The sequence below is a fragment of the Tenebrio molitor genome, chromosome 7 (assembly GCF_963966145.1).
Source record: "Tenebrio molitor chromosome 7, icTenMoli1.1, whole genome shotgun sequence".
In the NCBI taxonomy this organism is placed as follows: domain Eukaryota; kingdom Metazoa; phylum Arthropoda; class Insecta; order Coleoptera; family Tenebrionidae; genus Tenebrio; species Tenebrio molitor.
In genome coordinates, this window is record NC_091052.1 from 16,060,005 (window position 1) to 16,087,043 (window position 27,039).

A 27,039-nucleotide genomic window follows, 5' to 3' on the forward strand; every position below is an offset into this window, starting at 1 on the left:
GAATCACAACAACGCGCCGCACCTTCTTTATCTAGGCGCCGCACTGGAGAGTTGTTTTGTTATCAAATTTGCACGATCTGATTGTCTCTGGATCTGACAAGGATAAGGAAACATTCCCAGTCTCACTATCCCACTTGCGAATCAGCTTCCCAAAAAACTGAAAGTATGAGCTGAAGTTTTGGGCAAAGTTCATCTAGCATGCAAAATCAATTTAACAGGGTAAAGATCATTATGAATATAGATAATAGTATATTATTATTTAACGAGTTCGTGTGTAAATTGGGCTCTTTTTAGCTAGAATGAGCCAGCACAAATCATTCACTATAGATGCGTGAGTGATCTGTGTGAGCCAGTTTTAAAGGCCCACGAGTGCCATGATGCCATAAATAGCCCAATTTACCGACGAACGAGTTGAATACGACGTTTTTTTGTTCGACAAGCCCCTTAAAGGCTCCACATCGCTTAAAATCTTTAAAATTAGCTTGACGTTTCGTTTTAACAAGTTGTGACATTTATCAAAATCCGTTCACACAGGAGAAAATTCTCAAATTCTGACAGTGTCGAACACAAAACGAACTGAAAGACAAAATTCTTGGGATTTTTTTTCTTGTATATTTTTTTCTCGTGAAGTATAAGGCATTGGCAACTAATATTTTGCATTTACCTACATTTTATCCAAGGCTTCCTCCTGTACCATTAACTCCTGGGGAAGCCGACCCTCAAGTGGTAATGTTTCTTTGCGAGTTGTAATGCAACAAATTCGAGTAAAAGTTAAGTTGCAACACAGTAAATTTGGGGTCTTTCCGGCCAACGGACTTTTCGTACGACTGCCCAACTTTTTAACATTAGGTGAAGTCCACTTAATAAAAATCAAATTTTACTTAAATGTTAGTTTAATTTACAATAAAAACTATAAACAAATATGCTGTTATGAATATTTATACATGTATGTTTTACGTAAAATATGTACAATAATATTACACAAAAATTAAAGTCATAAGTCAGAACAGGAATTAAAATGAAGAGCGGCTAATCACATACAGAATAAATAATTATTGTTAATAATTTAACATAATATTTTCCAGTCTAATAACTGTCTATTTAGTAACTTTCAATCTGAGTCCCATTGACATTTTTTTTTCATCGGAAACTTGCTTATATGAGATAACGTGTAATTAATAATGTGTGGTCCAATTGAAATGTTAACATTTTTAACCACCACTACGACAAAATCTAAACGAATGAGTTTGTTTTGCTAACAAGTAAATAAGAAACCTGACAAAAACCAGCAGTAAATAAAAACATTGACAAATTTATATCACAATCGATGACGTTTATTCATCTCTTCAGAAAAGAAAACGTAACTCTTATTAATTTGGAACATATTATTTATAATTATCAATAATGAAAAATTAATTTAGCATACATGCATAAAATTCTAATGTTACATTATGTAACACTATCACTTGATTCAAACTAAATATTGTTTAAGGTTGGATAGCTTATGTGGTTATCGTTTGGCCTGATACTGTAAAGTATTTCCTTGTAAGAAAGCCAAAACCTTTAAAAATGGAATCCTCCCATGGGAACAGATTGATCTGAGCTGAAGTGATATTGTTGTTGATCTGGATTGACAGTAGGAGCTACAGTCGAATCTTCCTCTTCGGTTCCAAAGAAATGCTCGATAATGTCGAAGGCCTTTTGATAAATTTCCATATTGACGTGTGATTGCAAAAATTCGATCTTATCCAAACCTGTAAGCAGATTTATAAAACCTCAAGGAATTCAATTTTATCGACGATTTACCGTAACATTGCTCTATGAGAACGGCGTAAGGGTTAGTGCCAGAATGATTCTTTGCGTCTTGTTCTCCCAATCTTAAAATATTTTCTAGTCCGTTCAGAGCTACTTGAACGATTTTCGCGTCCATTACTGTCAAGAGATCACAAAGAGGACCGATACAGCCTTGATTCACTAAATATCTAATCTGATCCGGAGTTCCCCCGCTTGTCGCGTTCGTAATGGCCCACGCAGCTTCTTTTCTAGTCTTAAACTCTGCTTTGCTCAAAATCTCAATCAAAACCGGAAATATATTCGCGTCTATGACAGCCTGGATCTGTTGCCTGTTCCCTGCTGTGATGTTGCTGATAGTCCAACAAGCCTCCTTTCGCACCGACTCTTTTGGCGAAGATAACAAATGGTGCAAACAGTGCAGAGCTGAACAATTGAGAATCACTTGGGTTTGGACGTCGTCACCGGTTACGATGTTGCCCACAGCCCTCAGAGCTGCAGATACCACATTCGGCTGCTGATGCATCAACAGCTCCACCAATTTTCTACATACCCCAGCATCGATCACCGCCTACAATGTACGCCCTGTGTGATTTGATACTTTCATCTTATTTAAATGAACCTGTATTTTCTCGTTAGGTCCGTCGGATAAATAACTCAAAGCCCAGCAAGAGTCCGACAAAACGTCCGGATCTGAATGAAAGAGCAGACGAGCAAGTACTGGTAATGCTGGAGCCACTTTAGAAAAATCGGGAGGTGGATTTTTGCCACGGCACAAGTTCGACAGCGCCCAAACAGCATTCCTGGTCATCGTTAAACGCGAAGATTTACTAAGTAATCTAAAAAAAAAAAATCAAATCGCGGTTACAATTTTTTGTATTTTTGGGGTTGTAGGGGGCGCCCTAGTCACTTTCATTAGCATCAACCATGGCCTCCTAGATCGAAAGAGACAAAGCATCTCTTGTGATCTAGGTAGCCATGGCATCAACTGACTGACAAAGACCAATATTCACTAGAGAGCGCTGCAATCGCATTATGATTTAAACACTTGCAACGAATTTCATCTCTTCTTCATTTTCATTAACAAAAAAGTGAAGGCAGAGTACAAGAGGGCGCGGTACTTACTGTAAAAGAGGAACCAAAATTCCTGAATCCAAAACATGATCCCTGCATTCAGGCGAGTCTCCTGCAATATTACCTAATGCCCAAACAGCTTGTTCCTGAAACAGTCTAAGAATGAAATTCTAATTGCAAGAGTTATCATAAAACATACCTGAACATCTTCATATTGGCTACTTAACAGGTGGATAAAAATGGGTACTGCACCCGCTTCTATAACTATCCGAGTTTGTTGCGATGTGCCAGATGCGACGTTAGTTAGCGCCCAAGCTGCCTCGAACTGAAAACAAGTTGTAAAAAAAAACCTAACATAACAAACATATCTTTGTATGAACCTGTAGACTACAGTTACTTGAATTTTGTAGAAATTCTACAAAACGTGGGATAATTCCAGTTTGCACTACTTCATCAATAGGTGGATTAGGTTCGTGGCTCAGCAACTTTCGGAATTTCTGAGTAGCATTGATTTGTTGTTCCACATCCGGACTGTAGAGAGCCTGAAGCATCTCAGGCGTGATAGCAGGTGACATGGGGGACAAAATGTCACTTTCCAACTGAAAATGAATTGGTTTTTTTTTTGTCTAACTCTCATGATGAGCAGTACCTGTAGTTGTTCATTTTCGTCTGGTAGCAGCTGATTCGCGTTAACATTTCGTCGCTTGTTTAGCTGCTGTTCTCTTTTCTGTTTCCTCAACTGGACACCTTCTTCTTCTCTCCTTCGGCGAAGTTCCACGCTGTCCAGCGCAGCATTTTTATAGCGATGTTTATGAGCTGAACCTGACATCTAGACCGTAATATTCGTAAATTTAAATCCGTATTTTGGCGAATGTTGTTCAATGAGTCAACAAATGCAAAATTATTGATTTTTTACGTTAAAGATATTGATCACGTTCACATTATACAATTTACTGTTTTACATAAAAATATAATGAGGCGATTTGGAATCGACAAACAGAAACCACTGCCGATTTTATTAACCTCTTTGAGACAGTACAAAATAAAATGGTACGTTGCACAGCGGGTATAAAGTAACTATGGGATGGGGTGATATAAAGTTACCTTTTTCAATGCCAGACGATACTTTTTTCACGCACTAAATCTGTTTAAAATACACACCATTTAGACGATCAATTTTTCGACCCCGATGAACTGCAGGCACTAGAATCACGAATAAAAATATGCTGGTGGAAAGTAGAAACGTGAAAATGAAAATTCTGGCATTCGGAAATTATCCTGCGAATATGATTTGCAACACTGTAATATGAAATCACAAGCGACACTAAATTCCCCTATGCTTATTACTTATACCAACCTTATATTCGGAAAAGAAAAGTATCTGGTCAGAAGGAAAGAGCAATGAGCCACTTGATTGGTCAATCTTAAATTTCTGACCAATAACACATCTTCATGATTTGTTTTGTTTTATTTATGTAATGTCGATTTGCATTGATAACGATGATGGCGGTGATGTCAAAATGATTTCTGTCAGAAGGATTTTAGGTTATGTCGAAATGAGAAATGTGTTCGGCGATTTTGCAAAAAAGTACATTAGAAATATCCACGCAACATGTAGTAAGTAGCGTAATGCGTATTTTACATACTATTAAACATTGTGTTTGTAACTAGAATTAAAACACGGTGAATATGAATGGCAAGATCCTAAGTCTCCTGATGAAGTGTAAGTCATAAAATACATCAATTATTTATTCAGTTGCTCGCGTTTTAGTGTAAATATAACTTTCATTGGCAAGGACGGCAGGAGAATTCCAGTTAAAGGTAAAATAGGAGATAATGTTTTGTATCTTGCACATAGATACAAAATTCCAATGGAAGGTGCTTGTGAAGCCTCTTTAGCTTGCACTACTTGTCATGTGTATGTAAAGAGTGATCATGAAAGTAAATTATCACCAGCTGAAGATCAAGAAGAAGATTTATTAGATATGGCACCATTTTTAAAAGAAAACTCAAGGTTAGGATGTCAAATTGTTTTGACCAAAGAATTGGAGGGTTTAGAATTGGAATTGCCTCAAGCAACTCGAAACTTTTATGTGGATGGCCATACACCAACACCACATTAAAGCTAAAAGAAGCTTTGTTAAATATTTAGGGAAATGGCAATTTCTAATATTGATGGTTATCTACTGTAAATAAAATTTTTAGAATGTAATAATTTAGTTTACATATAAAATTTTAAATGTTCCGTTGACTGTTTTACTTTTTTTTTATTGTAATGAGTCCATAAAATTGCGTTTTGAAAGATAGTGAAGATAAAATCCATGTACCGGGTGAGATAAGTTTTATCGTCAGCACGATTGACCCTATTAAAAAATTTGTAAAAATTAAGAAACTTTAGGGTTACATTCCCTTGATATAAGACTTCAAATGTGTGTAATCAATTTTCACTTATCACTTAATTCAGAGCCATAAAATTTAAAAAATTGATTTTGAGCAAAAAAATTTTGTTTTTCCATACACGCTCATAATTCACAATTAATTCAAAGAACACATTTACGAAATTCGCATCAAAAGAAAATTATTCGTTTTTGAATTATTCCAATTTTAACATTAAGAGCGAAAAATGACCAAGATTTACAACTGCAGTGTCATAAATAAATATCTCATTGTTGGGAAACATCTGTTGACCACTTTTCTAGTAATTCTTAAGTCCCTAAAGGGTATCATAAATAACCTACGTCAACTTCTTTTGTGGAACTGACCGCCCAATTTAAATTATGTAAATTAATGTAGCAGTTATTGAATTAAAACAAACCTGTTTTATTAAAAATTTTGACATTTTTACAGACTGTTCTAGAGTGATACACAATCATTCCTGAATTTTTTGAGAATTTTAAATTGATTAGAAGTGGATGTTTTCGCACTGACGATAAAACTTATCTCACCCGGTACAAGCATTGTATATACATACTCCCATGTTGCATAAATATACACAAAAGCTTGGAATTCAAAACAAGATAGCAAGATAAGCAAGCACATTGCTATCTTTCTTTAAAAATATGATTGTGTACATTCATTTATTTTTAATCAATTAGAAATGTAATTTTAATAAACTAACTTATCCACGTTTTCTATGCACCATTTTTTTGGTTTGGACTGGATTGTGGTATCATTTCAACTGATTTCGCTATTGTTAGTAAATCATATACAGTGAGTTTTTTTTTAAGACTGGCCATAGGGTTTTACATGCTAATTTTTCAACCCCCTGTTAACTTTTGTTCCGATAAAAATATTCACACCATTTTTGGAACAAAGTTGGAAGATTTTTTAAACTATCGGATAGATTACAATTTAATATCCCAAACTGTCGAAAAAGTTGTAAAAAAAATTTTTTTAGGGCGCCGAAATAATAATACGTCGAGCGGCCGCCAGATTAGCGCCATTGTCGGCTCAACCAGCACCTGACGATCTCCACTTTTGGACGCTTTCGGCGCGCTAAAAATATTTTTTTCACAACTTTTTCGACAGTTTGGGATATTGAATTGTAATCTATCCGATAGTTTAAAAAATCTTCCAACTTTGTTCCAAAAATGGTTTGAATATTTTCGTCGGAACAAAAGTTAACAGGGGGTTGAAAAATTAGCATGTAAAACCCTATGGCCAGTCTTAAAAAAAACTCACTGTATAAAAAAAAAACAAATACGGAAAACATCGCATTCCACAGCAATTCGACAAAACACAGAAATCGCGGGAACAATAGATATCACAGCTCAAGCACTAAGGTGCATACTGGCATAAGTGCATAGAGACATGCCCAATTGCCCACACATCCAACAAAATATCGTAACGTAAGATCGACGCGTGTCAAGTCTAGACGGCATTCCGTAATATCACAGCGTCCCGTCGGTCTTTCAGCGTCGCATCAAAGAAATGTTAAAGTGCGAAGTGCGTAGACTAGACATGCAAGAAAAGATCGTAAAGGCGGCCTTACACCAAGGCAACAATTGGCAACATGCTGCCTGTAACATTTTTTAGTAAAAAATGTTGCAGGCAACATGCTGCCTGTAACATTTTTTAGTAAAAAATGTTGCAGGCAACATGCTGCCAATTGTTGCCTTGGTGTAATGCCGACTTTACGTAACATCGTCGTACGTCGCCTAACAATTTTTTGTTGGCCGTTGAAGATACGGTGTGTTCTACATCACATGTGTGCAAGCATGTGCAAGTCTGGACTTCTGGACTGGAGGCTGGACGGCGTAACGTAAGTAACGACTATAATAAACTACAAGACTGATGGAACGTCATTATGTTCGCGTCCATGATACGCCGCGATGTTACGTTACACCTCAGCCTCTACGTTACGATGTCTATACGCACCTTTACATACGGTACAAACGTAGTAAATCACTGATCTCGATGCTATGTATATAAAGTTGACTCAAGTTGCAAAAAACCACTTGTCATTTGCAACAGCATTTTTTCAATATTTTAGAACCAAATAAAGGCACAAAGGGACCAGCAAATGGTAGTTTAGATTGAATATTTTCCATATAAGTACAGTTTTAAAGTAATTTTGAAGGATTAATGCCATAAAAATGCTGTTGCAAAGGCAAAGTGGTTTTTTGCAACTTGAGTCAACTATATATACATATATTGGGTGATTCAAAATGATTGTGGCCAAGTATGGCAACTATGTACGAAAATTTATGTGGCAACTGTGTGGGTAGAGTAGAGTTGACATTTCCTTGACAGTTCATATTCGCGCAATTTTGTAAGTTGTCAAATCAATATGTAATGGAATTGAAAAAATCAAATGCACGGTTATGAAATGTCATACAAATGTCAACTCTACCCCATTCACACAGTTGCCACATAAATTTTCGTACATAGTTGCCATACTTGGCCACAATCATTTTGAATCACCCAATATATGTTGTTCACGTTGAGTTGACAATTTCAAGGTCAAATAATTTTATTTTTCGCTGTGACTAGCCTCCCGGCTCTGGTATTCATACGAATCCCGGTTTTTTTATGACGACACGCTAGTGACGTCGTCGACAATCGTATTGGGGGTGTTTTGACAGAAATAACGGTATTAGTATAAATCCCGGTTCCCGGATAACAACGTAGACGAGACGACGCCAGACAGTGCTTGTTTTCACGTAATTGTTATTGTTTGTTTCCTGAAAATTGTGCCTGTGGTACTAGTAGATGGTGAGTACTTCATTAGGTATTTTAGTTTTATACTGGGTGCCCCAAAATTCGCGGAACAACTCAATGGGTCAATGTCAACTCATATTAGAAAATAATGAGAAAAATGGGCTGTATCACGACACCGTTATTAAAGTTGCTGTTAACTCAAGTCGTGATTAAAGTAAACATAAAAGGATATAGATTTATGCAATTATAACCTGCCAGAAAGAGATGAATTCGTCACCATGGTAATTAAGATCGTGATTAATATAATAATTAATTTAATAAGCGAGCCGTGATACGGCCCTATCTTTTAGATTTGAAGATATGGGAGCTCAAAAGTTGCAGCTTTGATCTCATTTATTTTGAATATTAAAAAAGATTTTGACTAGGTATTTCTCTTTTACTAGCCAGTGACATAATAATACTGAATGATTGTGATCAAGTTCGCAATTATTTTCTTCATTATTTCCAGCATTTCCACGAAGTCCTTTTATCTCGATTTTACCTCAAATAACGTATGGCAACATGGTTGATTTTGCTTTCTTATTTCCATGGATACAACAAAAATGAAATATTTGCAGACTATAGGATGTTTTTAAATGTTGCTATAATGTATTCCAACTGTAAAAAAACGATGCTTGGCCATGACAATCTGACAGATTTCATCCTGTATATCTGAATAAAAGTTTGGTTAGGAATTCTGAAAATTTTGAAGGCACAGTGTTGCCACGCTTTTTTGCGAATCGATTGAAGCTGTATTACAAGAAATTAATAGAGAACCCAGCACTTTTTATTAAAAATAGCAATTGAAAAAAAAAGACAAATCAAAATGTATACACCTGGTGGAGGCTTTAGTCGTTGAATGAGTTTCAAGAACGCTTGCTTTAGTTTAACAAGCAGAAAACGGATAAGTTCTCCAAAATGGAATCACTTTTTTTAAAAGACATCTACACTTTAACCTCCTCCATTATTTCATCTTCAGAATTATCTTCATCATTAGATTCCGAATCATCTTTTAATGTTTAGCCCACGAATAATTTCGTTCAGATCTCTTTTAAAAAATGGTTCCACTTTTCTGATTTTCCTTTTTTTGTTGTTCTATTATCCTCCAGACCTTTTTTTTTGTAATTATGCAATATATAACAGATCTTCCCACCTATAAATTAATTATACAGTTCAGGATTTCATCGAATACAAATTAATTGTTCTCACATTGAAGATATCCATCAATCTATTAATAATAGCATCATTACTTAGATCGGCCCTACCTCGTTTAAAATGCGTCTAGCCCTTCAACACTCGACGAACACAACTTTTGGCATTATGCGCTTGTAGTAAACCCTTTAAATTATTACTTTGTGTTGTCTAATTTAAAATAAATTGGAAATACGTCAAAATGACATTTATTGATAACTTTATTTATTTTTTGTTTTAGAATCATCTTGCAACATAGCACTTCAAATTTAGTTACAAAAGATTTACAACCAAAATGAAATGAAATATAACTACTACTTTCCTCAGTCCTGCCAATTTAACAAAATTAAAGCATGGCAACCTATCGTTTTTTTAAAGATGGAATAGATTCTACATTAAGGGCCAGTTTACAGAAGCGAAATTAATTAAATCGTAATCAAATGCGGGATTAACTGAACACGTGATCCGATTGAACCAATCGAAGTTTCGGATTCATGGGTTAGTCGCGCATTAAAATTTAATTCGAATTAAATATTTAATTCTCTTTCTATAAACTGGACCTTGATGTAACAAATAGGTCCATATCTTCTACATAAAAAAAGATTGATTTTTTTTTACATATTTACCTGGTATTTTGATGACTACTTAACAACGTAGGTACGGCTAAGCTGTTCCGTGAATTTTACGGCACCCAGTATATTATGCAGAATTTGGGCCTTAAAAATAGGTTTTCATGTAAACTACAAACTTTTAGGTTACGCTGAGCCTGATCTTCTTAAGCCTGTTACACGATGTCGGACATATTCAAAGTTGGAAAAAAGTTCCATAGTTATTCGGAAGTGGAAAATTCCCTTAAGGCTTATGAGGAACAAACCTTTGCGAAATTCTGGAAACGTGATGCACGTCTTATTGCTTCTTCACGCATTCCACGGCCAATTAGAGGGGCACTAAAATATGTGGAAGTAAAATTTTGCTGTATTTATGGAGGTCAAAAATTCAGACCATCCGGGAGTGGGCAAAAAGATATAAGGACTTTTAAGAAAGAACAATTATGTCCTGCTCATGTGGCTTTACGAGTTACGGCAGACGGAAGAGATCTGGAAGTGAGAAGTGTCTCGGAAGCCCACAACCATGACAGAAGTATGTTACAGTTTCAATACCTGCCTCACCAAAGAAGATTGAGCGGTAAAGATAAAGAGAGTGTGGAAGAACTACTGGCTCTGCGAGCTAATAAGAAGTTAGTGAAACAAAAATTAGAACAGGAGACCGGAAAAGTGTTGACATTAAAAGATCTATCTAATATTGGCCAAAAGTCGGGAAAGAAGTCAGAAAATTTAGACAAATGTGTCGATGTTTTGAGAAACCGATATAACGCTGAAGTAAATATTCTTAAAGATGGAGAAAATAATTTTAAGGGCATGTTTATTCAAACATCTAATATGAAAAACACGTTCAAAGCATACCCAGAATTTTTAGGTATTGATGGTACCTATAAATTAATAAACATCGGCATACCTCTGTTTCTAATTGTAGCAGAAGATGGCAATTGTCAGGCTGAGATAATTTGTTTTTGTCTTTTGACCACTGAAGACAAAGATAGTTTTACTTGGTTTCTAGAAACATTTAGAGCAAATAATCCACAGACTGAACTCACGAAATACGTGATGGCCGATAAAGATTTATTGGAAAGGTCAGTCCTAAAAGACACTTTTTCAGAAGCTAATGTAATCATTTGTATCTTTCACTCAATGCGTACCTTCAGCCGAGAAATCACCTGTGAAAAAATGGGCATAAGCCAAGCCGATAGGAATAAGTCGCTGGAAAATTTTCAGAAAATGGTTTATGCCAAAACAGAAGGAGAGTTTGAACAATTGCACAACCTTCTAAACATATCTGCCCCAAAACGGGTTATTGAATATTTTGACAAGAATTGGTACCCCATTAAAGACGAGTGGTCAATGTCTAAAAATTTAATGAAAGGTTGTTTTCAAAATACGACAAACAATCGTATAGAATCGATAAACGCGAAACTAAAGTCCGTTATTACAAAAAACAGCACATTAGTAGAGTTCGTGCATTCATTTTTCACCATTATATCATCCCTTGAAAGTGAACGAGATTTTAAAGCCATATACCAGTTACAAAAGAGAATCGTTACCTCATACTTACCAGGCAGCGATGAACAAAATTTTCTGGATTTTTTAACCAATGAAGCTGGTAGAATGGTAATCAAACAAATTGAGTTCAGCAAAAAAATGAAAGTTCCTTCAAAAGAAGACAACGCGTCCTGTTTTGTTATCAACAGTACTGAAGGGCAATTACGATGTGATCCAACTGATTGCAGCTGTAATTTTAAAGCTGGTATGTTGCTTCCTTGCAGACACATATTTGCCATTCGCACGCATTTAAAATTGCCTTTGTTTTCGGAAGAGCTTGTGAATAAGCGTTGGACTTTAGATTATTACAAAACCTATCAAAGGCGTTTGGCACATGATTATTGTAATAATAAGGTTGAAATAGAGCCGGTGTTGGGAACGAATCTTGAAGCATCAGCAACGCCTAATGTAACTGTTATAAATAAAAAAAAGGCTCAAACATATGGTCAGAAAAGAAGAAAAGCATTAATTACAACCGACTCCTTAGCAAATTTAGTTGCTATGTCCAGCAATGATTCATTCGATCAGAAAATAGACAATCTGAAAACTCTAGAAATGTTGTGGAAGCAAGGTAAAAGGACAAGAATAATAATGATCAATGAGGATGAAGCAGAGTTATCATGTGAGCTACCTAAAATAATTGGAAAATTTTCAAATCAATAAAAATGTTTTTTACAGCATCAAATGTGAACGAAAATTCTCTGGATGTCGAAAATATGCCAATTGTGCAAATAGAAGTCATCACCAATGTTTCTGCAAATAGTGAAAATACCCTGGAGAACGCAAGTAGCACTGAAACAGCCTTCAATGAAGGCACCAAAATTCAAGATAAGACTGATTCAGAATGCTAAAACTATTCAATAAAGTACTCATGTAAAGGTAACTAGATGAAGATCATTTTGTTCCACACTGTAGAACTCAGTTTTGTCCTGACGATCAATAGTTTTTTTTTGTTAATGATTTCTTTTATGTAAAAACATTATTTTCGAATTGTTTATTCATACTGTTTTGTGCTCAGAGTTTATAAAATATATTAAAGATATTTACCCTTTTTGAATAAACATTATACTCCAACTATCTACAACTGTTGTTAATGTTATCACCTCTACCTGCCTCTACCTTGAATATTGGAACCATTGGAACTTCACTCGGCCGGGATACGTATACTCAATTTCATATAGTGTTGCCGATTTTTAATCGATTCTGGCAATAATCGATCCAGACGGCCAAAATAATCGATTTTTTAGATCGATTATGGGAGCTACGATTTTTAGTCGAATCGATTTTTTTTGTCGTATAATCGGCAAAATAATCGAAACATTCTTGAACAATGACGCAAAACAATTTTCTTTGCGTTTGCGTGTTGCACTGTTGCCTCTCTCCAAGATTCCAATTAAAAAAAATATATATATAGTTTAGGGTCCCTAACTCCCTAGGGACTTTATATTCAGTCAGTACTACCAACATTGATTATTAGCCAAAATGACACAGATGGGAAGGGGGAGATGTGGATGTCCAATCAGGTCCAAGTAGTCTTTCCAAGTCCAAGGTCCAATGTCGCAATGTCCAATTATTTTATTTGCGCAATGTGCAACACAGATTGTGCAATTCTTAAACTGTGAAGTGTAAAGCGTGTAAACTGTAAAGTGTGGTATAAAGTTATTAAAGTAAATCAAGAACGCAATTTAGCAATCCCGCAATCCGAACCCGAAATTCCACTTCATTTCACATGTGCATATGGTGTGAGGTTCAAAAGTAAGTAAAAATGCCTGGAAATAAGAAATGTAGTGTTGTATGGAATAATTATATCAAAACTGCTGGTGGTGGGATTTGCAAGTTATGTGGAAAAGAAATAAAATCTTGTGGAAACACAACTAACCTAATGAACCACCTTCATAGGAAACATGATTTTGTATCGAATCAGGCAAATCGAAGAAAAAATCACATCCAGACTCGAGGTCAGACACAGGGAAAGAACAACGTCGACCAGGAACAAGGGAATTCTTCAACTGCAATTTCAAATCCCTGTCAAAATGGTAACAACCCCGTACCTACCCTGATAGATTGCATGTTTTTAAATTCTAGTTCCAAAACATAACGCAGTGAAAAATACTAAATTCTCCATCTCAATTGTTTCACGTTATGGAGAAAACCGTTGTAGTCTTGCAGATTAATTCCCGCCACACTTGTTTTTGTGTCTGTATCTGTCTTCTGTCAAAAAAACGTGCAATCTATCAGCGTACGGAGTTTAGGTGCTTCCATGTAAATACGTAGCTAATACCTGTTCACGTTGGATTGAACATTAATGGTGCAAATTGTACACATTTGGCACTAACGTTCATATGAGTTGTCATAGTCATTTGCACCACAGCTGCTCTTCCCAACGTGAACAGGTATTACTTGTGCAAAATGCAAACGGTAATTTTATAGAACGGATTGATATGGAAGTAGAAGACGAAATTTCATGTTCTAGTCTCAGTAGTATTGGAACCACGTCTACTGTTACTTATAAAACCAACAGTTCTCTGCAAAAACGAATTGACACTGCATTTTCAGAAATACGGTCATTTAAGGGTATATACTCTTCCTGCACAATTGATTTATATTTAGTTTACCCGTTGTAGATGGTGGTGATAAGGCCATACAAATCACAAATGCATTACTGTTCATGATTGTAAAAGACAGTTTACCATTGGATTCAACTGAAAAGGATGGATTCAAGTATTTCATAAAAATGGCACTGCCACATTATGCAGTTCCTGGGCGGACAAAAATTACTTACTTATTAGATAACAAATTTGATGCATTGAAATGTATTGCTAAGGCGCAAATAAGTGAAGTCAATTGTCTGTCAATTACTGCTGACATATGGACAGAAACAACAAATACAAGAAGTTTCCTGGGTGCTACTGCACATTACATACACAACTATAAGTTTTGCAATGTATTTATTTGTTTAGAAGAATTAGATGCAGCACATACTGCTGAATATATAAAAGAAAGACTCTTAAATGTGTGTGAGGATTGGAACATTGCTGTTCCAAAAATTGCCGCTCTTATAACAGACAATGGAGCAAATATCACCAAAGCATCAGCAGACCTTGTAGGCAAGAGCAGAAATCTACCTTGCTTTTCGCACACATTGAATTTGGTTGCCTCAAAAGTTTGTGATATTGAAAATATTGCTCCATTGGTATCGTCAGTGAAAGCAATTGTTACTTTTTTCAGACAATCTGTTTCTGCAGCTGATGAGCTAAGGAAAGTTACCAATTTAAGACCAATTGCATCTGTTCCTACAAGGTGGAACTCTACCTACTTTATGCTACAGAGATTTATGGACATTCGGAATGAAATTGGAACTGTTTTATTAAAGTAGGTTGTTACAAAATGAGGTGCAAAAATAAAAATAAAATAATTGGTTTTTCTATTAGATTTCCTAGAAGCCCAAGGATGTTAACTGCAGCAGAATTACAACAAGTTGAAGAAGTACTGCAATTACTATCGCCTTTAGAACAAGCTTCAACAGAGATGTGTGGTGAAAAATATGTTACTGCCAGCAAAATTATTCCACTCGTTAACATTTTACAAAAACAATTTAGTGCACTACATTTAGAAACACAAAATGGACAATGTATGAAAACCACATTATTACAAGAGCTGAAGAAAAGGTTTGGAAAGATGGAAGAAGTACAACTATTGTCAATTGCAACACTATTAGATCCAAGGTCAATTTTAACTTACTGCAAAATTTAAGAATTAATTAAGGTTAATATTTTTTAAAAATCATATTTCATTTTTAGGTTTAAACGGTTACACTTTGGAAATCCACTTGGAATGTCAAATGCAATCGTTAAAATAAAGCAATTGCTTCTTCAAGCCAACAACGAGGAGGGACGAAATAATGTTGCTAATACAGAGACTGTCCCACTTGAAACAGATGCTGAGTTCGAGTTGTCAATTTGGAACTACCATAATGAATTAGTAAAATCTACAACAGTGGTTGATCCATCGGATGATTCCGAAAATGAATTGAAACATTATTTAAACCAAAAAATAGTGAGTATCAAGGAAGATCCTCTGCTTTTCTGGGAAAGACATAAGACAGTGTATCCTAATCTGACAAATATTGCCTTGAAATATCTCACCGTTGTTGCAACCTCGGTACCTGCCGAACGCATGTTTTCAAAAGCAGGGATTGTGATGGAGCCCCACCGAAACCGCCTACTACCAAGCAGACTAGGGAAATTAGTTTTTCTAAATTCCTTGAGTGCAGAACAGTGGCATTTATAAAATAAGTAATGTATAACTGTATAAGTAGCATATAAATTTAAATATACGTATAAAGTAAAAGTAGTATAAATTTCTCTAGGTACAAAATAAAGGTGCGCCTCATAATGATTTCAATGTGATGTGACTTACTCTCAACCGTAATTTAGAATCGATCATTTCAAAAATCGATTATTTCTGTTTCGATTAATCGCTAAATCGATTCTGAACGTAAAACTTTGAATCGATTCAAGAAATCGATTATTTAAAAAAAAATCGGCATCACTAATTTCATATAAATGTGCATCTAAGCATCTAAGCAAGCCATGAAAATCTGATTTTCAGTTGGTAGTAAAGCTAAAGCTAGTGACTTTAACTTTCAAAGTTGCTTGCTCTGCGCGAACCCGATTTGATTAATTTTTTAGTTTTTGTCCATTTTAACATTGCTGATTTCAAAAGCAATGTTACGTCTTTTTACTGATTGAATTAAAGTAATTCTTATTTGTTTTTGTCTTTGTATTTTTACCAAGTAAAGATTCATTGGACATGACCTTCATAAATGTGACTTTTGTAATGTAACTAAATTAAAGGTGCTTTTACAAATGCACAGCTCACTTGATGAACATTTATATGAAATCAATTATATACTCAATTTCATATAAATGTGCATCTAAGCAAGCCATGAAAATCTGATTTTCTGTTGGTAGTAAAGCTAAAGCTAGTGACTTTGACTTTCAAAGTTGCTTGCTCTGCGCGAACTCGATTTGACTAATTTTTTAGTTTTTATCCATTTTAACATTGCTGATTTCAAAAGCAATGTTACGTCTTTTTACTGATTAAATTAAAGTAATTCTTATTTGTTTGTCTTTGTATTTTTACCAAGTAAAGATTTATTGGACATGACCTTCATAAATGTGACTTTTGTAATGTTACTAAATTAAAGGTGCTTTTACAAATGCACAGCTCACTTGATGAACATTTATATGATATGTTGATGATATGTTGTATTATCTTTAAAATAACGTTGTATTGTTAAAACTGCTCAATAAAGGTCGTAAATAGATTATAATCATGTTAATACATACTATGGCGGACAATAAATTTAGGCCGGCAAATTTCTGACATTTCAAAAAAGTCAATGCAAGCGACCATTTATTGTCATTATGACTGATGTGTCAGTTTATCAAACTGAAGGTTTTCAAGCTGTTTGGCGTTTCACGGGCGTTTCCTTCGCCCTTTTCGTAACTTACAGATCATGAGATCATGACGCACTAGCATAACTGATTTGTAGTAGCACTTCTCTCTGGTGCACGCTTCTTTTCCCAATTTTAATTTTGATTATCGCTGTCACGATGACAAGAATGACAAAAATCGAAAATGGGGTTAGTTGAACATAATGCCAGCTTCACATTTTGATGTCAAGCGAATGACAGGCCGGCCTAAATTTATTGTCCGCCATAGTACAATACATTAAATATTAAAGGATTCTATCTAATTAATTTTCGAACTGAAGCTATTTTTTCTTGAGTCCGTATTAGCTTGCGGGTTTCGTCACATTACGTCAGTTGTGGAAGGTTAACGCAATTTTAAAATTAACCTTTTTTCTTTTCGCCATGGTAAAATCACCCAGGAATAGAATTTTATTAAAAAATCTGTGACTTTATTTCACACGGCAAACTAACATTCAAAATTAAAGACGTCAAATCGCTCTCAATCGCTCTATCACGAATAAAACACGATAATGTAAAAATTACTGGGAAAGAAGGCGCAGGCTTGCAACGTGACAACAATTTGGCAGGGAAAATCCAACGTGAATGGACTTTATGTTGTATGAGTAGAACCCATGTAAACGTTGTGTCGCTGTGAAATGTCAAAATAATGTAGAGAAAGAAGCAAAGAAGCCATTTTGTTGATATAGTGCCGGTGTTTGTGTTGTTATTGATTACATTGTTAATGTGATTGAAAACGATTTGAATGTAGTGTGCAACAATGCAGCAGATTATTCGCATTTGTTATAATTGTGGATTTAACGTTGTCTGATAACGGTTTGTATTGCAACTGAAAAGAAATCGAAAGAAACGCTTTGTTATATTGAACATTTCGTTGTACTTTAAAAGTTTGATGTAAAATATGCAAAATACTTTTTAAACCTATGTAAAATTACAATTAGAAAAATGTTACAATACAATTTCTAACTTCGGACGTTTTAAAGCTGTGGTTAACCTAAAAGCTAAAAGAAACTACAATTCAAGGTCTTCATATGACTTTTCACATAAAGCTCGGTATGCTTAACGTCTTATCCCACGTTTTACTTGATCACTTAAGACGGTTAGTTGAATCTGACCAAAAACCCATGACTACACTATTTCCGACTTTGGCTACCTTCTTTTCCTCAGACTCATTGGTATCTTAAGTATTACTTAAAGTCACTACTTCATTATGCATCTTTCACAATGATCTAGATTCTAGAGGATGGTTACTAATGAGTGGGAGATTTTCTCCAATTACACCAAAGCACTAAAGACAAGGCTTACAAAGGTTGTCCACGCTGGCAGCAGAATGTGCTGACTGGTAACTTTGAATAATCTTTTATAAAGAACTGACTGAAAACAGTAATTTTTGGGACTATATCCTATGTTCTATCAAGATCCACTTCCCGACTCTTATTAAGTTCTTTGCCATAGACAAGAATAACTGCGATACAACTCAATAATTGTCGTAAATCTGACATCTTTAATGCCCAAAAATTTTATATACATTAAAAAATAACAATTTTCCATTCCCGCTATCAAGACGCTATCTCAACATTTTGATCAAAGTCGGCCTTACACCAAGGCAACAATTGGCAACGTGTTGCCAAATGTTGCCTTGGTGTAAGCTCGCCTTAATACGCCTTAGTTGATCAACTAACGATAAGACATTACATATAAACCTGACTTAAATAGTGTTAAAACGATTATAAATAGGAAAACATTCCAGCAAGTCATCATGAGTAAAAGAAGAAGAACAAGTTCCATTGCCAGCAGGGGCCAGGAAGATGATTCCTTGGACAGTTTGGAGGCTTCAACAAGTACTGGTCCTTCCATGAGAAAACGTAGTAAAAAATTAGATCCAGTAATAAGCAAAAGTAAATTTTTATCATTCAAATTTGATGTGAAATATTTTATTTAGATGGAACTTTGTCAACAACTTTATGATTCAATTCGGAGTCATAAAAAGGATGATGGAACTCTGCTGTGTGATTCTTTTATTAGGGTGCCAAAGCGCCGCCAAGAACCGGGCTATTATGAGGTTGTTACAAATCCAATCGACTTGTTGAAAGTACAACAAAAATTAAAAACTGAAGAATATGAAGATATTGAAGATCTACAGAATGACATTGAACTGATTGTTAATAACACTAAAGCTTTCTACAAAAAGAATTCTCAAGAATACAAGGATGCCATAGAGTTATGGGAACTTTTTTTGACCAATAAACATAAGTGAGTTCTTCCAAAAATAACATTTTTGTACAAGGTGTTTTACTTTAGATGAACACAGTCTGATATTGTAGTTATTTTTGGTAATAGAAATTTGAATTTATTATAAGAGTCTTAGAACTACATGAAATGTATCTTTTGAGGTACTCCTGTCAACTCTGAATTGTATACTCAAATACGCATTTTTATTTTTTAAATAATATTGCTTAAAGTCCACTCACAAATGAAAAAATTATAAACTATTTATTCAACAAAAATTGAAATAGATAACACATGAACTATTGAAAATCACTTTAAAAAAATTAAATCCGTACTTTTCGTTCAAATTCAGTACAATTTGCCCTATTCACGAGGTTTACCACTCTGGATAAAATTCAAATTTCTACTAAAAATAACGAAAAGATCAAACTGTCTTCACCTTCATTGTGACACACAGTATAGAGATAAAATTATACATTTTTGCTTAGAATCCTTAACACCAAGGAAGATGAGGCGGAAACTAAGGGAAAAATAGTTTTAAAAGTTGGTAGACCTAGCAAAAAAGCTGGTACACCTGTTGAAACTAAACCAGAAATTGATCATTCAGAGGACACATCTGAGAGTTCAAACTTTGATGATGAAGCAAATGTATATGAAGAATTATTTACGGCCGTTATGACAGCTACTGATAATGAAAACAGACCCCTTCATACATCATTTCAACTAGTGCCATCAAAGAAAAAATATCCAGAATATTATGAGGTCATCGAGAGTCCAGTTGACCTGAAAATGATAGCTACCAAAATACAAAACAATGATTATTGCAGTTTATCAGAGTTAGAAAAAGATTTATTGTTAATGACCAAAAACGCGTGTTTGTTCAATGAACCAGGCTCACAAATTTATAAAAATGCCAAGGCCTTGAAAAAGGTAATAGTTATTCATGTCAGTTGTTGTATTAATAATAGTAACTTTTGTAGGTTATACAAAATAAAAAAAATGAACTGGAACATGTTAAGATTAATCTAGGAAAAAGTAGCGAACGTATCAGGAATAAGCGACTGAGGGGGAGCACCAGTTTATCTGCTGTGACTGCTGCATTAAGAGACGACGAGTCAGATCTTGATGTGGAACCTGAGGAACAAATGGACGATGAAGTAAGAATAATATACAAACGGGTAATATACAGCAGTAATTATTCAATGAATAGGGTTGAAGCAGGTTTCTGGCGTCACTGTTAAAGTGGGTGGCATTTGATTGGTTCATTTCATTGACCAATCAGGTTGTACCAATATCCGCAGTCTCTTGTTTTACGTGTTTTCTTGTCAGATCATTATTTATCTAATTCTAGTCGTTGGCTGATCCTCTGGATGTGGAGAATCCTCAGTGGCAGTTATTTGAGGCCGTCAAATCTGTCACAAACAATACCGGTATTCCATTGAGCGAACCATTTTGGAGGTTACCGTCAAAACGATTCTACCCAGATTATTATCGTGAAATAAAAAATCCCGTGTCTTTGACACAAATCAAAAGGAAATTAACGAATCACGCTTACGGGACCGTAAGCGAAGTGGCCGGGGACATGACCATCATGTTTGAAAACGCAAAAAAGTACAATCTACCAGCATCACGGTTATATAAAGTCAGTTTTTGTCAGCGTGAGTGGGAATCGAAGTTTGAATTAATATTTTTTTAGGACGCGGTGAAATTACAAAAGGTCATGCAAATGAAAGTTCAAGAACTACTTGACATTGATCAGGTAACATACAGAGTCACTAACAAAAACCGAAAGGTATGCTACTGCACTGCTTACGTCTCCATCCATTTTAGCCACTATTAACGACATTTCAATGTTTGAAATTCATTCATTTGTGGGTGTAGCGCGCTTCCGTTGCTAACATCAAAACGGCTTTTTTCATCTTTCTCTTGAATAACAAATTTCAGTATAGGGTGTTGTCAATTTATTTATTAATAAATGTATATTTTTTTACTCCAGGATACAGACAGTGAAGTAGACTCTGAAGTTGTTGTAAGAAAAAAACCTGGACCGAAACCAAAAAATCCTCAGCTAATTGGGAACACTCCTCAAAGAGGTCGACCACCTAGAGATCCCATTCCTTTAAAAAAACGATTGCATGCTTTAGCGAAATACATGCTAGATTACACTGTTAGATTGAATAACATTTTTATTTTCTTTTCTATTAAATTGATTTTGGTTTTTAGTGCGAAGATGGACGTAAACCTATGTTAGGTTTCATGGAAAAACCATCGAAAAAGTTGTACTCGGAGTATTACGAGGTGATATCTGAACCTATCGATTTCTTAGAAATTGAATCAAAAATCCGAGCCGATCAGTACAGTTCAGAAAATGACCTCGTGAAAGATTTCAAACTCATGTTTTCTAATTGTCGGCAATTTAACGAAGAAAATTCGCCGATATACGAAGATTCTCTCGTTCTAGAAAAATATCTCGTGGACAAGGTTGGACAAACTGTTACCCCTGAAAAGAAAGAGAAAACTGTAGTGAGAGTGTAGGTATTTGAAGCTTCTCAATTGATTTTTTTTTTAATGTGCTTAATGCAGTGTCAAACCCAGAAAAATTCTTTCCCCAATTGAGAAGAACCTGAGGACTCTATATGACGCGATCAGAGATTATAGAGAATCAAAGGCCAACAGACAGTTAGCTTTGATATTTATGAAGTTGCCATCGAAAATCGTAATATTTTAACTTGATGGCTTTGAGAGATTTTTTAAAATGTTACATCTTACAGGACTATCCTGATTATTATGAAGTGATCAAGAATCCCATTGATATGGAGAAGATAGCACAAAAATTGAAAAGTAACGTGTACGAAACTTTGGAAGATTTAGTATCCGACTTTATTCTAATGTTCGATAATGCTTGCAAATACAATGAACCTGATTCACAAATTTATAAAGACGCATTAGTCCTTCAAACGGTTTGTCTTCAGACTAAACTTCAACTAAAAGAGGACGACGACACCGTGCCTGACGTTTCCGCAGCTGTTCAGGACATCCTTTTAAACCTGTTTACAAACGTTTATAATCATCAAGACTCGGAGGAACGGTGCTACACCGATTCTTTGGCGGATTTACCCGAACACGACGAAGTCGATGGCAAAAAGTAAGTTGTTTGCACTCTACATTTATTCGCGTTAACTGATCGTTTCAGAGTCAGAGCCGTATCATTAGATTTAATAAAACGACGATTAGACAGAGGTTTGTATAAAAGATTAGACACCTTTCAAGATGATATTTTCGCATGTCTGGACCGCGCTCGACGACTATCGCGGTCGGATTCTCAAGTTTTCGAAGATTCGATCGAACTTCAGTCCTATTTTATAAAACAGAGAGACGAGCTATGTAAGAGTGGCGAACTTTTACAGTCGCCGGCGTTGAATTATACTCTGATGGATCTGACAACTGCTGTCGAATCTTTGAGGCAGAGCAAGTTATTAGAAGAGTCGCTTGAAGAAGAAACGGAAACACGCAGTTCAGATGATTCGATTATCAAAGAAACCAACATAAATGTCGGCGATTCTATGATTTGTAATCAACAGACTTACAAAGTGGGGGAGTTTGTTTATTTGGATTCGAAAGAGAAAGGGTGCGATCCGCATATTTTGTTAATAGAGAGGTTGTGGACGAATAACGGTCAGCAAATGCTCTACGGAAATTATTATTTGAGACCAGCTGAAACTTATCATTTAACTACAAGAAAGTTCTTGGAGAAAGAAGTCTTCAAGTCTGACACTCACATAGCTGTACCTTTAGAAGAAGTGAAAGAAAGATGTTGTGTTCTCAACATTAAGCAGTATTTTACGATGAAAGCGGAAGGTAAGGTTTCGATTTTTCCACAGTAGACGGTTTAAATCATTTTTTTACAGGGTATGATGAAAAGGATGTTTATGTTTGTGAGTCGCGTTACAGTACAAGAAGTCGAAGTTTTAAGAAAATCAAAGTTCATCCTGAAAATCCCACATTAAAGTTGGTACCAAGAGAAATTCCTCTCGAACCGAAACGAGTTGTTTCTGTATTCAGAGAACGCATCGAGAAACACAAAGATGAACTCGCAGAATTGCAAGAACAGGAGAAATTGGTTGAGAAAGATAAGCCGGTGAGTTTTTTTTTGTTACCAATTTCTTGCATTTGCTACTTCAATGAGTCACCTATTGAAAAAATCAGAATTTTATTTTAACGGTTTGATAATTATTTCAGAATGTCGTCGTTTATACGAATTTAGAAATAGACGATGGCAACACTTACTATGAACAGTACAATACGATTTGCAGTGGCGTCGTTAAAACCGGTGATTTTGTTTATGTAGCAGCTGATGGCGGGCGACAAATGATCGCACAGATAGACAGTATTTGGGATACCAAAGAGTATGACAATGTTAAAATTAATAAAATTAAATAACTGATAATTTTTCTAGTGGTAAATGTTATTTCCGAGGTCCATGGTTCGTAACACCTTCCGAAATTCCTCACTCACCGAATAAATTATTTTACAAACAAGAAGTATTCTTGTCGTCTATGGAAGACACGAATCCTCTTGTTAGCATTATGGGTAAATGTGCCGTGCTCGAGTTTAACGATTATATATCTTGTGAGTAATCATTTTCTTCACATTCAAATTTCACTTAATTCATCGTCATTATAGGTCGACCCACGGAAATTCCAGAATCTGACATTTTCATTTGTAATTCTATGTACGACGAGATAAACAGACAGATTCGTAAATTACCGGTGGAAGGTATTAAAAAATTTTTTCACAGCACTCTGGTGACGGAAGACGAGATTTACTATTTTCCCAAATTAATCAACCCTCCAAAAGTAAGTTACATTTCACTCTAGTGAAGCTTTTAAATAGATTTTTAATCGTCATAAACAAGCGTACATAAATAAATTTACACATCTGCTAAATAGTATGTCTGTTCAGTTGTTTCTTTTTTTGTAAAAGATAACGTTTTTCCCATTCCAATACTTCTATACGTAATCAATTTTTGTTTTTCAGACGGGCCTTGACATGAGCCAAGTTCAGTCAGATATTGGAAAATCTCAAAATACACCAATCCATATGGAAGTAGTGAGTACTTAACTTCATTTTATTCGTTGGCATAAAATAAGCGCTTCAATCGTAATTTTGTTCAGTTCCTTCACATTTTCAAGTCAGTTTAAAACAATGAATTAATCAATTCTTGTAAAATATGCCTCTTTGTTGAATATATGTTTTGCAGGAAGCATCTCCTCAGCTGACAAAGATGAACGACATGGACATTTTAATGGATGATTCCTTAGACGGTGGCCCACCGTCGGTGGGTTCTGGAGATATTCCGGCTGTAGTGGCAACCCCAGGAAATGTACTGACGACCCCAGCCACAGGCAAAAAGGTACATTATTATTGTACGATCGTTTAAACCGTCCATTGTGGTCGACATAACATCTACCAGTCCTGGGGGTGTCAGTTTAAATTTTTTTTTCACTCCTTTAGAAGAATAAGAATAAAGTGGTTACTGGATACATCCTGTACTCCCGAGAAGTGAGAAAGCAAGTGGTACAGAACAATCCCGAGTCTAACTTCGGCGAGATCAGCAGAATCGTCGGTAACGAATGGAGATCGCTTCCAACAAGTGAGAAGCAAGCCTGGGAGGAAAGAGCTTCGAAATTGAATGAAGAAACGAAAGCTATGTTGCTGTTAGACGAACAGTGCGCCAGTCCGGCTCCTCCAAATCCTGATACAGTACGTTCGCAACCAGTTTAATTTGTTTGCGTATTTTGTCCTATGTGTACAGTTTTATCTATAGTGTGTTCGCTTGTCAGGTGTACGAGTGTCTGTGGGATAACTGCGATTACCAGTTCGAGGAGTTGCAGGATTGCTTAGAGCATTGCATCAAGGACAAAGAATCTCAAGGACACGTCCAGAACCACTTTCAGTCGAATCCCGACGCCGAGTTGCATTGTCAGTGGAAGAACTGTCTGAGGAACAACAAGAAGAACGTCCAACCTTTCCCTAATCTGGCAAGGTTGGTGCGACATGTCCGCGATATGCACATCAATAAAGGCAAAGGAAGAGTTATCCCCCAAGCGGATCGCAGCAAGTATGTCAAATTTGAATCACTTGCAAAATGTGAGATTGTATTCAAAATTAAATTTTCGAGGGCTTTATTTAAGGTTGTTGTCGTTTTCGTCGCCAAAAATAACGGCAATTTTTGTTGTGTGTTTGTTTTTCAGAAATATATTTTTTCGCTATGTGATTGTTTATTTTGGTTGGTTTGAGTTGTATTTAGATGAATTTTGAAAATAGAGTGATGAAACAAAATTTTATTAAAATAGGAACTTCGTTGGTAACCGCGTCATGCCAGTTTTACAACCTTGCGTTTCGACTTCTTCAGAAATAATTGCCGGTTTGTTTAAATTTTATGACACTGCATGTATGTCTACGATGTTCTAAATTAAGGGATCAACAATGAATATTGACACGTTTTTAGCAAATCTATTCCATTTTTTTTTAAATAAAACTTACGTCTTCTAACTTTATTCATCATTGAAGTAAATGTCAGACCGATGTTTCTCCTGTATTCAAAGACAGCTTAGCGAATTTCTGTTGGGTCGTTGATCCTTTAATTTTGAGTTGTAGCTTTTCAGTGTGTAGGTTGATTCATTAGTATTTTCGTTGTTGTTATTGTCATGATTGTCTCTATTGGTTCTTTGATATTTTTCATAAATATGACAGCTTTGTTTTGCGATTTTATATTGAAAAATTTATTTGTGTGGTATAAAAAGAAAAGTGATGTGTTTATCTGCAAATGAGAAAGAAAATTTTGTGAATCGAATATCGTATGTTTGTATTTTTTTATGTTGTAGACTTGTAGTGTAATGCATTTTTGATTTTTGATGTTGTGGTAGGAACTTCAAGCCTTCCAGTAAACCTGCGGCTGTTTCACGCCCGACCCCCACCGCCACTCCTAATCCTCGTGAGTTTTTGTTTTATTTTTATTTTACGTTTTATCGATCATTCATTATTTCATTTTTCGAGTTACAGTAGGTGGTGGTAATTAGCAGTTTGTAGCATGTATTTTTTCTAATTATATAATTATTGAATTATCATTTAATTTTTCAAATTCATTTTCAAGCTGCTAACAACACCTTTAGTTCAACTGCTGGACCTTTTTCAACTACAAATAGCTCAGGTAATCATTTCATCTGATCATCAATTAAAATAAAATTTTGGAGAGAAGAGAGTACATTGTTCAAACTTCAAACTCATACACTCTTATTTTGCTTACACGGTTTAAATTTATCTTTTTCCCGTGCAGCTACATCTACTACCAGTTCTGCTACTCACGCATCAGTTCAAAAACAGGAGCCGATGTTTATTACTGTACCACCGAGGCCTCAAAGGGTCTTACACTCAGAGGCATACATAAAGTAAGTTATTATTTTGATGCTCAGTTGAGCACACAATAAAGTGTCGTTTTTAAAGGTATATTGAAGGACTTCAGTTAGATAACAAGCATATATCGCCTTGGGAAAAGAATTTGTGTTCTAACCAGGAAATTATTCCCACACCTGAATTAGATAAGTTACAGAATGTAACCGCATGGTTGGGAAAGAAGGCTGATCAACAAGATAACGTCGTCTCAGCTCTTTGGTCCTTGAGGAATAGATTACTCAAAGATACTTTAAGTTTGCAAAAAACGCTGTAACTCTGTCACTATTTTCCTAGTATTTAGCACTTCATGTGAGGAATTTCTTAAATAAAAATAGTAATCATACACAAGATGGTATTATAGTTTTAGTCCACCTTCAAAGTCTTTGGCGTGACTCGAAGACGTTGAACCTAAAATACAAGTGATTGTGATGCCCTCTCGCGGTTAATAA

The 27,039-nt window shown here is 35.4% G+C and overlaps 4 protein-coding genes and 1 long non-coding RNA gene across 17 annotated transcripts; 4 read left to right on the forward strand and 1 right to left on the reverse strand.

Annotated features, from left to right (window-relative positions):
* Positions 1 to 875: 875 nt before the first annotated feature.
* Kap-alpha1 (karyopherin alpha1) lies at positions 876 to 4,167 on the reverse strand. 2 transcript variants are annotated; one of them, XM_069055052.1, is made up of 8 exons: positions 4,027 to 4,167; positions 3,515 to 3,694; positions 3,246 to 3,464; positions 3,065 to 3,190; positions 2,917 to 3,011; positions 2,414 to 2,630; positions 1,807 to 2,362; positions 876 to 1,754 (listed from the first exon to the last, which is right to left on the reverse strand). In XM_069055052.1, exons 1-8 carry the CDS (start codon positions 4,027 to 4,029, stop codon positions 1,564 to 1,566), a joined length of 1,587 nt encoding a protein of 528 aa, XP_068911153.1. In that variant the 5' UTR covers positions 4,030 to 4,167; the 3' UTR covers positions 876 to 1,563. The 2 variants fall into 2 exon arrangements, with proteins under 2 accessions (XP_068911153.1, XP_068911154.1); XM_069055053.1 differs by having other exon boundaries at positions 3,970 to 4,151.
* Positions 4,168 to 4,255: 88 nt separating this feature from the next.
* Positions 4,256 to 5,110, forward strand: Fdx1 (Ferredoxin 1). The gene is made up of 3 exons (XM_069055076.1): positions 4,256 to 4,482; positions 4,537 to 4,588; positions 4,637 to 5,110. Exons 1-3 carry the CDS (start codon positions 4,344 to 4,346, stop codon positions 4,986 to 4,988), a joined length of 543 nt encoding a protein of 180 aa, XP_068911177.1. The 5' UTR covers positions 4,256 to 4,343; the 3' UTR covers positions 4,989 to 5,110.
* Positions 5,111 to 10,046: 4,936 nt separating this feature from the next.
* LOC138136007 (zinc finger SWIM domain-containing protein 3-like) lies at positions 10,047 to 12,488 on the forward strand. The gene is made up of 2 exons (XM_069055047.1): positions 10,047 to 12,033; positions 12,090 to 12,488. The coding sequence occupies exons 1-2, from the start codon at positions 10,047 to 10,049 to the stop codon at positions 12,260 to 12,262; spliced, it is 2,160 nt and encodes a 719-aa protein (XP_068911148.1). The 3' UTR covers positions 12,263 to 12,488.
* Positions 12,489 to 12,958: 470 nt separating this feature from the next.
* Positions 12,959 to 15,761, forward strand: LOC138136022 (uncharacterized). Of its 3 annotated transcripts, none has more exons than XR_011161140.1 (5): positions 12,959 to 13,166; positions 13,311 to 13,985; positions 14,036 to 14,783; positions 14,843 to 15,136; positions 15,212 to 15,761. It is a non-coding gene; the product is annotated as an uncharacterized lncRNA (long non-coding RNA). The 3 variants fall into 3 exon arrangements; XR_011161139.1 differs by having other exon boundaries at positions 12,967 to 13,447; positions 13,842 to 13,985; XR_011161138.1 differs by having other exon boundaries at positions 12,969 to 13,985.
* Positions 15,762 to 17,531: 1,770 nt separating this feature from the next.
* Positions 17,532 to 26,938, forward strand: polybromo (protein). 10 transcript variants are annotated; one of them, XM_069055037.1, is made up of 25 exons: positions 17,533 to 17,722; positions 18,657 to 18,791; positions 18,849 to 19,159; positions 19,624 to 20,065; positions 20,116 to 20,313; positions 20,487 to 20,777; positions 20,832 to 20,927; positions 21,132 to 21,302; positions 21,359 to 21,666; positions 21,719 to 21,851; positions 21,907 to 22,280; positions 22,329 to 22,993; positions 23,044 to 23,273; positions 23,375 to 23,541; positions 23,592 to 23,764; positions 23,819 to 23,991; positions 24,173 to 24,244; positions 24,396 to 24,548; positions 24,650 to 24,898; positions 24,979 to 25,256; positions 25,492 to 25,562; positions 26,065 to 26,132; positions 26,292 to 26,348; positions 26,475 to 26,586; positions 26,642 to 26,782. In XM_069055037.1, exons 2-24 carry the CDS (start codon positions 18,666 to 18,668, stop codon positions 26,583 to 26,585), a joined length of 4,917 nt encoding a protein of 1,638 aa, XP_068911138.1. In that variant the 5' UTR covers positions 17,533 to 17,722; positions 18,657 to 18,665; the 3' UTR covers position 26,586; positions 26,642 to 26,782. The 10 variants fall into 10 exon arrangements, with proteins under 10 accessions (XP_068911140.1, XP_068911138.1, XP_068911133.1 ...); XM_069055032.1 differs by lacking the exon at positions 26,065 to 26,132 and having other exon boundaries at positions 17,534 to 17,722; positions 18,644 to 18,791; positions 26,642 to 26,938; XM_069055031.1 differs by lacking the exon at positions 26,065 to 26,132 and having other exon boundaries at positions 17,534 to 17,722; positions 26,642 to 26,938.
* The last annotated feature ends 101 nt before the right edge of the window (positions 26,939 to 27,039 follow it).